At 41.9% G+C, this 12,255-nt stretch overlaps 1 protein-coding gene across 8 annotated transcripts in view; it reads left to right on the top strand.

The window, feature by feature from the left end:
- The window catches only part of TSC1 (TSC complex subunit 1), a 50,925-nt gene that overhangs the window by 19,185 nt on the left and 19,485 nt on the right, over nucleotides 1-12,255 (top strand). For all 8 annotated transcript variants that reach the window (XM_036913456.2, XM_057499161.1, XM_036913455.2 and 5 more), the window contains 3 exons: nucleotides 1,575-1,719; nucleotides 3,103-3,257; nucleotides 3,643-3,716. In XM_036913456.2, coding sequence (XP_036769351.2) covers nucleotides 1,575-1,719; nucleotides 3,103-3,257; nucleotides 3,643-3,716 — 374 coding nt within the window. The remainder of the gene's footprint in view (nucleotides 1-1,574; nucleotides 1,720-3,102; nucleotides 3,258-3,642; nucleotides 3,717-12,255) is intronic.

Here is a 12,255-nt window from a genome sequence, read left to right as displayed (position 1 = left end):
TTCTCTTGTAGCTTAAAAGCCTGTTTTAATCATTTAGGAGCCTGTTCTGGTTGCAGCTGCACTTAAGGTTTGGTCGATAGGAACTCTGTAAGTTACACTCTACTTCTTTGCACTAAATTCAGTGCATTTTTCTACACAGGCAGTCAAAACCTAAATAGAACTTTCTGGTTTGAGTTCTGACAGTGGCTTGCTGAAATACTCAGGGCTATTTGTTTACTCTGTCTCAGTCCCTGGACTTGTTTCCTATCTATAAAATAAGAAAATGCAGTTAATATTAACTGCCTGTGCCTGAAAATGCCCAGTAGTATTTGTTCCAGGGTGGCAGCACCTTTGGATTCATCTGATACAGCACCATGCCGACTGATTTTTGTCTCTGCCAACAAGGGTAACTGTTTCATTATCCCTAGAGGTGGGTCCCAAGGAGTCACATTGGTAGGGCGTCATGAAGTGTGCATTTAATGTTGAGAAAAAATGGGAATGATTCTAACAACCCAATTTTTTTAAAGTAAATAGATCAATGAGAATATGATCCAATTTTGAGACACACTGTTTAGTTCAGATTGCAAAACACTTAGCTTTTCCAGAAGGGTAAGCCTTGAAAACTAATCATGGGCTACTACCTAGGCCTTCAGTTAGAATGTCATGATAAACAAATTAGAGTTGATCTTGCCCACTGGAACTTATTGCAAATTCTCCTTATATATTCCTGATTCTTTTACCAATGCTTTATGTGCTTCTTACTAGATACCTATTGTAACAACAGTTTGGTGCTTGATGTAACTCACAGACTCCTTTTTGAATAGGAATAATGAATGTCTTTGCCTACATGGTAGCCTTTTGATTAATATCTTGTTTCTTAAATCTGAATTCCAGTTACTTGGCAAACATTCATGACTTAATTATAGGTCAGGTGAGCTGCTGTAGCTAATCTTAGTTGATTCATTATCCATCGGGTATTAAGTATCTTCAGTCAGCCTAAAGTTATAAACTGTAGACATGGTCAGAGGTCACCATGTCTTCTTTTGTTTGCTGATCTTGAAATGTTGCTATGAAGGTGAGCTGTTAAGTAGACTTGTTAGTGCTATACTGATTTCTTCTTAAATTATACTTCTGTTATAATCCTTTAAAAATAGTCAATTACTTGTCAATGTGTAGTGTTTTTTCAATTGATTAACAAAAAATAAATACTTTAGGATTTGGTGGAATGAACGAAAACAACAGAGTTCCTTTGTTATGTTGAAAAGCAGCTTTGTGCTTCCCTCCAAGTGTTACACACAGGACATCCTCAGGCTTTAGGGTTTGGGGGTCCCCAGGCCAAGTGTAAGCTCCCCTCCTGGTGAGTGTGTCCTGGTGCCTCAAAAAATGATCCTCACAGCCTCATTTCCGTCAGGCTTGTCCCCAGTAGTGTTCTGTCAAGTCTGTTTGAGGGTTGTCCCCCAGAGCCCACAGGGGCAGGGAAATGAGCGTGAGCACCCCTCTAACCTGCCGTCCTTTTGGTGCTAGGGCCTCTTCGGGTGCTGGTCCTAGTCCTGCTCCTGACAGGTCTGTGTTCTTGCTCGACTTTCCTTCTGCAGATGGACACCGATGTCGTTGTCCTCACAACAGGTGTCTTGGTGTTGATAACCATGCTACCAATGATCCCACAATCGGGAAAACAGCATCTTCATGATTTCTTTGATATTTTTGGCCGTCTTTCATCGTGGTGCCTGAAGAAACCAGGTAACCGCTCCCTTACCCCTGCATCACCTGACCAGGTGAATGCTCTGTTTGCTAAGTGACAGGTCATGAGCTATAAGGGGGGGATGTGTGAGATTTTATGGCTGAAGTGGTGGTTGTCACTAGCCAGATGAGGAAATATGCCGGGTGCATCCACCATAGGCACAAAGAAGACGTGCGGCTGTGGAGGAGATGCCGTGCTTGTTCTCGTGGGCCGGAAGTCGTCAGAGAAGCTCATTGGTAGGATGTAAAACCTTGCGGTTTTCAGTAAACTGAAAAACAACCTCAGTGTGTGTTGTAGGACTCAGGACTAAACCTGTGGAACCTTCTTGTCTTACTCTGCTGTTCTGTGGTGACAGGGCACAAACTTCTGGTTCCGAGAACTTGCCTGTTGTACATGAAGGAGGAGGAGGGAAAACCCCGTGTGTCCTAATTAGAGCTCTGGCTTTGAACACAGTGGGCTTTTTTCTATATCAGTTGGTAGCACAACACTATCAAGGTGCCTCCACAGCTACAGCATGTGAGATTTGGGACCTGCTGGTGACTCCAGCATGAGGCATTTGTGTTGAGGGAATGAAATGCGTAAGCCCCGTGGAACAGGATGCTGTGGCTTCCCATGCGGGATCGAAGGACCAGCCCAGGTTCATAGGGTGCCGGCTGATTAGCAGGCTCTTCCCGGGAGAGAGGAGTGGTCTGTCCTTCAGCGTGGTGCAGCTTTGTGCATACTTTGACTTGGCAGTTGCCACAGGGTTTCGGTAAGGATAGTTAATGAAATTTCAATCCCTCCCACTCCTAGCTCCTGAAGCTAGTTTCTCACTCTATTGTTGTTTTTCACTATTGCTACAAATATGCATAGTAAGACTATATGTAGTGACTTGAAAGGGTTGTCACACATTCATTCTGCAAATATTCGAATGCCTGTTGTGCCTCAGCACTGTGCGGGGTCCCAGGGTAGAGGAGAGTAAGGCAGTGTTCTCTCCTCAGAGACTCACGCTGAGCAGGCCAGTGGAGAGGTGTAGTTACCAGCTGTAGGGGGAATGCCGTCGTCGTAAGGGCAGCTGAGTATTGTGAGAAAGTCTGGAGTCCTTTTTGAGGGATAACTGGAGAGGAGGGCAGAGAGCAGACCAGGTAGAGCCCCTGTAGGTCACTCTAAGAAGATGGGCATTTATCCAAACGCCATAGGGAGCCACCGATGGATTGTACATGGGGTGGCTGGTGTGTTCAGATCGGTGTTTCAGAAAACCACTCTCACTTGCTATCTTTGGAGCAAGGTGGGTGTGTACAGGAACAGAAAGTCATGCTGGCGGCCACGTGTTCATGTCTGTCTACTGGCACAAATCATCTTGTGTCCAGCTAAGAGTTCCCTCTCAATGGTTCCCTTTTTAGGCCACGTGACAGAGATCTATCTCGTCCATCTCCATGCCAGTGTTTATGCCTTCTTTCATCGCCTTTATGGAATGTACCCTTGCAACTTCGTCTCCTTTCTGCGTTCTCACTACAGTATGAAGGAAAACTTGGAGACTTTTGAAGAAGTGGTCAAGGTAAATGAAATCTGCTCATTCGTTTGAGACTTAGCAGACTGTGTACACAGGCTGCATTTATAACTTTTGTATGAGATGGCAGAGGGAGATTTTGAAAAGAAATTCAGCCTTCCCTGCAACCTGCCCCCTCAGCCTCTGCCCTAGGCAACCACTGATGTATTTTCTGCCTTTATAGACTTGCCTATCCAGAACATTTCTTGTAAGTGGAACCATAGAATATGTGGTCTTTTGTGTCTGGCTTCTTTCACTTAACATGTTTCCAGGGTCGTCCATGTTGTGGTGCGTGTCAGTGCTTCATTCCTTTTGCTGTCAAGCAGTATTCCATTGTGTGGAGATACCACAGAAATGTGCACCTTTTATAATTTGTCAACCCAAACTCTTCTAGCCAATGATGGAGCATGTGCGAATTCATCCGGAATTAGTGACTGGATCCAAGGACCATGAACTGGACCCTCGAAGGTATAGAAACTAAACTAGTGACAGAATTTTACGGACCCTCTTGAGAGATTGATAGTGTGATCTAGAAAATGTCCTTGTCGAGCCATTATTTGGGAACACAGATTCTTCACTTGCAGAATCAGTCCATTTTAAAGGACTTGTGCAGCTGAAGCTTTTTATGCATCTAGAACATATTCCTCACAGACAGAGTTGCTGGCTCGTCCAACAGTGGAGGATGCTGCACTGCAGATGCCTGCCCTGCAGAGGCCGGAGGGTCTCTCGGCTAAGTGGTGCCAGGGATTGTGTGAGGCAGGCGGGGCAGCGTGTAGTCGGAAACAGGTGGATTGTGGGAAGCTTGGATGTCAAGTGGCTGGATGGCTTGGGTCCCTTTCTCCAATTCTTCAAGTCTGCTGTCCTCCATGGGGCCCTGCAGAGGCTTCCAGGTTTATTCTCTGGGGAAACTGAACCTTCAGGGCTCCTCCTCTGAGGACTCCAGGCATGGTGGAGGGTGGAGCTGAGTCACGACAGGAGAGAGTAACATGGCATTCTCGGCACTGCTCTGTGAGAAGCTTGGCTCCCTCCCCTACTTTTCTCTGCTGCCAGCCAGGCTTCTGCTCCCCAGGCAGGCGATTGAGCCCTTTTTTGGGGAAGCCAATTCACAGGTAGTGACATTTGGGGATCTCCCACTAAAAAAGCTGGCTCACTGCCTGATTCCCCCCTGTAGCAAATCTCACCTCTGCACAACCCCCCCGCCCCCACAGAGCCTCAGTCCGCTCAAAGCAACTTTCTGTGAGAGCTCTTGTAAGCAGAGTAGAACATGTATATAAAGTTTAATAACAGCACGTGACTGTCTGCATATGTAACCACCACCCAGCTTGAGAACTGGATATTACCTTCCCCAGTTGCTGCCATCTTTTACTGCTTCCTGTCTCACTTTAGAGATAGCTACAGTTCTTGCTTTGATGTTAATCATTCTCTTTCTTTAAGAGTTTTACCAAATGTATTACTTGTTTTGAAAAGCTAATTAGGAAGCAAAGCCTGGCTAAGGAATGGGCAATCTTGTCACTGTTAGATGGAGGTCCTAGGAAAAGAGAGAGAGAACCGAGTGTCGGAGTCCTGGTCCAGCTTCCCCTTCCTTGCGTGTCTACAGAGCCCCTTATGGGGAAGTCAGCGGGCAAGGTCATGATGAGTCCTGAGAAATGTTAAGGCTTACTGTAGTCAGAGCATTTGGCAAGGCCTGCAGTGAGAGCCATGTCCTGGATCTGCTGCCGAAGTACGGCAGAGGGAGGAGACTGCTTATTTGCTGGGTCCATGCTCTCCATGGCCTGCTTCCAGGAAGGAATAGGTCAGAACAGAATCCTCTGTGGGATGAAAGTAATGTCGTCAGCTGATCCAGGCAGAGAAGGGAGAGTAGCATCTTCATCAATGTATACTCAAGACAAGCTGCATGCAGAAAAGTTATCTAGGCCAGGGTCACCTAGACGCTTTGTTCTAAGTTGAAAAGATAGTACAGTGGCAGTGATGGCCTGCAGCATGCCCGTCTCTTGGCATGTCCTGATCTGAGCAGGTTGTCTTTTGTACCTTGTATACAGATGTCATCTTATCTCACCTAGGGCCTTCCTTTCTCTCTCTCCGGTGCAGGGTTTCTTTTTTCCTGCTTCTCACGTCTTCTTTCTTGGCTTACTCTTGTTGCCCTGGAATATGTCCTCTAGTCGTTTGTAGAGAAAAGAAGCAACTGCTTGGCTGGGTGTAGCCATCTGAGTCAGGACTCACTGTCATTTGGCAGTTTGAAGGCATTATGCCATTGTCACCTTGCTTCCAGTGTTGCTGTAGAAATACAAAGACATTCTGATTTCTGAACATCTGTACTGGCTGTATTCTTCTGTGTGGGAACTGGTAGAGTCTATTCTTTGTTCTCATTGTATTCTGAAATTCCCTAGTGATGTCCTTGGTATGAATCTGTTCTCATTGTTCAGTCTGGAGACATTCATGTTGAAGTTCTAGGGGATTTTCTTTAGTTATTTTGTGTATGATTTCCTTTCCTCCACTGTCTCTATCTTTGTTTCTAGAACTTCCAGCATTCCAATTGGATCTCTGGAGTGATCCTCTGCTTTTCTTCACTCTCCTGTGTTTTCTGTCTGCTCTTTGGTTCTACCTCCTAAAGATTTCCTTGTCTTTGTCTTTTAATCCTATTATAGTTGCATTTCTGCAACTGTGTTTAGTTTTCTGTGCTCCTTTTTAATAGTCAGCTGTTTTTGTTTCCTGGATGCAGTCTCTCCTGTCTTTGAGAATGTTGACAATTGTTTGGGTTTTTTAGGTTTTCTTTTCCCTGTGTAATTATTTCCTCTCTGCTGCTCTTCTGTTGTTCTTTTTAAATCTTTGAGGCTTCTCACCAAGGTGGGGTGATCTGGTTGTGTTTAGGTGGGGAGACCAAAAACCTCTGTTCACAGGGTGGGACTTGTTTACTTTGAGCTTTCTGGTGTGTTGATCTGAACTTCTCTTGGAGATACTGATGACAGTATTGTTTTCCTCTTGAGCTGGTCACAGTTTTTTAGAAAAGGGCCTTCTGAACTCTAGCCTCTGAGGGGTGTGGCTGCACAGGAGGCTGGTGGGGGGCAGGGTTGGTGATCTTGGCACTCAGAATGTATGTGCTCACTTAATCCCCTTGTTTGAAGGGTATTCATGCCATCAACTATTTCTGGAGTAGTTTGGTCCAGAAATGCTGTTACACTCTTTCCAGAAAATAGTCTCATTTCTGGCGAGAAAAGGGCTGCTGCCTGGGAGCATAGATTTGGGAAAGGGGTCTGCTCCCCAAAGACTTGTCACCTTATCTTGTTATTAGCTGCCCTCACCTACCTGTTACTTGTCTCCAGTTTGAGAAGTATTGGAGGTATAAAAATTCTTTAGCTTTTTAAGGATTCTGCAATATAAGTCAGGGTGATTTTAGATTTGAAACACTGGCAACTTAGGATTCTGCTTTCTTGGATTTGTGAAGTCAAGCTACCACTTGTCTGTCTCCTTTCCATTTTCAGAAACTTGTGGAGCTATTCTCTTTTCTCCCATTCTTCTCCTTTATGGGAATTTATGTTTAAAAATAAACAGATCCTTACTGTAGATTTGGTGGGATTTGGGGTTTTATAGTTGAACGAGCATGTTCACGTTCATGTTCCATGTTAGCTTGGAAGCCTACTAGGTTAGCTTACCTCACTCACCTTGCATAGGCAGGGGTCATCTGGCTTTTGAAGAAAGCTGTAATGCAAGAGATGGACCAACATAAAGAGGAGGAAAAGGAGCTTGGAAGAAACATTGACAATACAGGGAGCAGAAGGAAATATTTATAATAGCTATGGAGATGAGGTGTCTGTTTATATATAAAGGTGAGGATGCCACAGAAGGGACCATTCAGAAACTAAAGAAAGCACTCTTGAAAATTATAACTGATAGCAAAAATAAACATTCTAATAAAATAATTGGAAGGTAAAGTTGAGACTATCTCAGAAAGCAGAATCAAAGGTAGAGATGCATAATATGTGAAGAAATGTAAGAAATTTAAAATAATCAGTCCAAGAAGTTCTACATCCCAAAAAAAGAGTTTTAAAAAGAGAGGAGTAAACTTTGTTGGGGGAAGAAATAGTGAAAGAAATAATAGAAGAAAATTTCCAATACAACTACAAATAACACAAAGAAAATATATTAATGCTGGAACTGAAGGACATGTGTTTCCAGATTGATAAGGTTTATCTAGAGCCCAGGTTTAGTAAAGAAGAATGCTGCTTCTCGCTTCCTAACTTCAAGCTCTACTACAAAGCCACAGTAACGAAGACAATTTGGTACTGGCACAAAAACAGACCCACAGACCAGTGGAACAGAATATAGAGTCCAGATATTAACCCAAACATATATGGTCAATTGATATACAATAAAGGAGCCATGGACATACAATGGGGGAATGACAGCCTCTTCAACAGCTGGTGTTGACAAAACTGGACAGCTACATGCAAGAGAATGAAACTGGATCATTGTCTAACCTCATACACAAAAGTAAACTCGAAATGGAACACAGACCTGAATGTAACTTATGAAACCATAAAACTCTTAGAAAAAAACATAGGCAAAAATCTCTTGAATATAAACATGACCAACTTCTTCATGAACATATCTCCCTGGGCAAGGAAAACAAAAGCAAAAATGAATTAAGTGGGACTATATCAAGCTGAAAAGCTTCTGTACAGGAAAGGATACCATCAGTAGAACAAAAAGGTACCCTACAGTATGGGATAATATATTCATAAATGACAGATCCGATAAAAGGTTGACATCCAAAATATATAAAGAGCTCATGCACCTCAACAAACAAAAGAAATAATCCAATTAAAAAATGGACAGAGGATCTGAACAGACACTTCTCCAAAGAAGAAATTCACATGGCCAACAGACACATGAAAAGATGCTCTACATCACTAGTCATCAGAGAAATGCAAATTAAAACCACAATGAGATATCACCTTACACCAGTAAGGATCGCCACCATCCAAAAGACAAACCAACAAATGTTGGCGAGGCTGTGGAGAAAGGGGAACCCTCCTACACTGCTGGTGGGAATGTAAATTAGTTCAACCATTGTGGAAAGCAGTGTGGAGGTTCCTCAAAAAACTAAAAATAGAAATACCATTTGACCCAGGAATTCCACTTCTAGGAATTTACCCTAAGAATGCAGCACTCCAGTTTGAAAAAGACAGATGCACCCCTATGTTTATCGCAGCACTATTTACAATAGCCAAGAAATGGAAGCAACTAAGTGTCCATCAGTAGATGAATGGATAAAGAAGATGTGGTACATATACACAATGGAATATTATTCAGGCATAAGAAGAAAACAAATCCTACCATTTACAAGAACATGGATGGAGCTAGAGGGTATTATGCAGTGAAATGAGCCAGGTGGAAAAAGGTATCAAATGATCACTCATCTGTGGAGTATAAGAACAAAGGAAAAAAAAACTGAAGGAACACGGGGAGGGCTGTATAACACAGAGAAGACAAGTAGTGATTCTATAACATCTTACTATGCTGATGGACAGTGATTGTAATGGGGTATGTGGAGGGAACTTGATGATGGGGGAGTCTAGTAAACATAATGTTGCTCATGTAATTGCAGATTAATGATACAAAAAAAAAAACCAATGCTGCCGATTCTCAGTATTTGAAATTTCAGAGCACTAGGGATAAACCTTTTGGAGAGAAAAAAATCAAAACACTTAATAAGGATCAAAAGCAGAGTCGTGTTAGCTTCTGAAGTACCTGCAAAATTGAGAGAAAAGGCTTTTCAACTTAGAATTCTAGATCCAGCAAATTTTCTATCAAGTATAAGATATTTTTAGATAGGCAGGTACCCAAATTTACCTCTCATATACCCATCAGGTATCTAATTGAACATGAACAAGACAGAGTCCAGGAAGCAGGGACCTGAGTTAGGATCATGGGCAAGGGAAGTCTGGGGTACCACTATACCACAGTGCCGAGAATAACCATCCAGAATGAAGTGGGAGAGGGTGGCTCCAGAAAGGAGGGGGGAATAATCCTGCCAGATATTTGCATATCATTATATAAAAATCATATTTAGCCATTGTTTCAGAGTTGTTAGAGTAAGTTGAAGAAGAATTAGTAATAGATACACAGAAGACTGAGGAAAAGAAACAGAAAAATTGCAACTCCAGGCCAACTAAATGGAACAAAGAAGGAAATACCATAGTATCCTCTTTGGCTCAGCCATAAGTAGTACTTAAATAGTCATAGTAATTGTTGAAACTGATACTGAAAAACAAAACAAAACAGTGATACACTTTGAGCATGTTGGGGAAGAGTTAGGAAATATGAAAGTTGCCTAAATCCTCACCTACCATAATAGGAAGTTAATAGATGGTGTCTGAAATCCATACATCAGGAAATTTAAAGCATAGGGAGTATTCTTTAGAAATATGAGGTAGGGTGACCATTCAGCTAAAAAAATTGGAAGCAGCTACCAAAAGGGTTGGGCGAGGCATGGGAGGTACCTTTTAATACTATATTGACTTTTTAAACTACCGTATTTCATTGATTGTGGTAGGCCATTGTGTATAGGATGTATTATATTTTATGTATGTCTGAGAAAGAAAAAATGCCAGATAAACTAGTGCCCAACTGATTAGCCTATACTTGCCAGTTTCAGAGATGTTAAAATATGTAAAGTCCCTTTAGGAAACTAAGGAAATTTTGTAAGAGAGCATACATTACTTTGATAAAAACATTTAAATATATTTCTACTTAAATATGGTTCTTGTTTTCTTCTCTAAAATCGATCTTCCTGTGTGTACATATGCATCCGGACTCTTGGTCCAACTCAGTCACTTTCCTGAAATGCTGATAATAGCTAAAGAGGAGACTGTCACTCAGCACAAACACCATGGGCAGTGAGAATCTTGTGGTGACTGAAGATGCAACCCTAAAATCTTACTTTCTCCCAGGCCCTGCATTCTTTCATTCTATATTGAATGCCACATTTTCCCTATGTAAGGTTTAATGATAAGCATTTTAGAATAGTTGTGTAGTATCAGATGCTTTGTTAGGGTAGACCCATGGAGTGCCCTCAGGACTGCTGGGCTGTTTCTCAGTAAACTTTGGAAGAGACACTGTTGGATTACTAACTATTTAGAAACATGCATAGCAAAGTTATGTTGTCTAAAAGAAAGTAAGGTTATACTTGAGCAAGTAAATGTTGTCCTAGTTATTAGGGCTTTGTAGAACATTTGTCAAATACTGAAGAGGTGAAAGCAGAAAAGAAATACCACCTGTAACTTCAGTTCTTCCAATTTGAATACTAAGTGTGGTCATATCTATTTGTGGGCATATCTCTGAGTATTTTTGTTCCCTTTATTCATTTAACGTTATATCCTGACCAAAAATCATTTCCTCTTTGAAAGCATGATTTTTATTTTGGTATCATTAATATAAAGTTACATGAGCAACATTGTGGTTACTAGATTCCCCCATTATCAATTCCCCACCACCTACCCCATTACAGTCACTGTCCATCAGCATAGTAAGATGCTAGAGTCACTCGTTGTCTTCTCTGTGCCATACTGCCTTCCCCATGCCCCTCCCCCCCACGTTATGTGTGCTCATTGTAATGCCCCTTGTTCCCCTTCTCCCTCCCTTCCCACCCACCTGCCCCCACAAGTCCCTTTCCCTTTGGCAACTCTTAGTCCATTCTTGGATTCTGTGAGTCTGCTGCTGTTTTTGTTTCTTCGATTTTTGCTTTGTTCTTATGCTCCACAGATGAGTGAAATCATTTGGTCACTTGTCTTTCTCTGCTTGGCTTATTTCATTCACTGAGCATAATACTAGGGTATAGCTCCATCCATGTTCTTGTAAATGGTAGGATTTGTTTTCTTCTTATGGCTGAATAATATTCCATTGTGTATATGTACCACATCTTCTTTATCCATTCATCTACCGATGAACACTTAGGTTGCTTCCATTTCTTGGCTATTGTAAATAGTGCTGCGATAAACATAGGGGTGCATATGTCTTTTTCAAACTGGGCTGCTGCATTCGTAGGGTAAATTCCTAGGAGTGGAATTCCTGGGACAAATGGTATTTCTATTTTTAGTTTTTTGAGGAACCTCCATACTGCTTTCCACAATGGTTGAACTAGTTTACATTTCCACCAGCAGTGTAGGAGGGTTCCTCTCTCTCCACATCCTCATCAGCATTTGTTGTTGTTTGTCTTTTGGATGTTGGCCATCCTAACTGGTGTGAGGTGATATCTCATTATGGTTTTAATTTGCATTTCTCTGATGATTAGCGATGTGGAGCATCTTTTCATGTGCCTGTTGGCAGTCTGAATTTCTTCTTTGGAGAAGTGTCTGTTCATATCCTCTGCCCATTTTTTAATAGGGTTATTTGCTTTTTGGGTGTTGAGGCATATGAGTTCTTTATATATTTTGGATGTTAACCCCTTGTTGGATATGTCACTTACAAATATATTCTCCCATACTGTAGGCTGCCTTTTTGTTCTGCTGATAGTGTCCTTTGCTGTACAGAAGCTTTTTAGCATGATGTAGTCTCATTTGTTCATTTTTTATTTTGTTTCCCTTGCCCAAGGAGATGTGTTCAGGAAAAAGTTGCTCATGTTTATATTCAAGAGATTTTTGCCTATGTTTTCTTCTAAGAGTTTTATGGTTTCATGACTTACATTTAGGTCTTTGATCCATTTTAAATTTACTTTTGTGTATGGGGTTAGACAATAATCCCGTTTCATTCTCTTGCATGTAGTTGTCCAGTTTTGCCAACACCAGCTGTTGAAGAGGCTGTCGTTTCTCCATTGTATATCCATGGCTCCTTTATCGTACATCAATTGACCATATATGCTTGGGTTTATATCTGGGCTCTCTAGTCTGTTCCTTTGATCTATGGGTCTGTTCTTGTGCCAGTACCAAATTGCCTTGATTATGTGGCTTTGTAGTAGAGCTTGAAGTCAGGGAGCATAATCTCCCCCGCTTTATTCTTCATTCCCAGGATT

This window comes from Manis pentadactyla, chromosome 3, assembly GCF_030020395.1.
Source record: "Manis pentadactyla isolate mManPen7 chromosome 3, mManPen7.hap1, whole genome shotgun sequence".
NCBI classification, from domain to species: Eukaryota; Metazoa; Chordata; class Mammalia; order Pholidota; family Manidae; genus Manis; species Manis pentadactyla.
The sequence above is the reverse complement of the archived record's forward strand: the minus strand, read 5'-3'. Positions and strand labels throughout refer to the sequence as shown.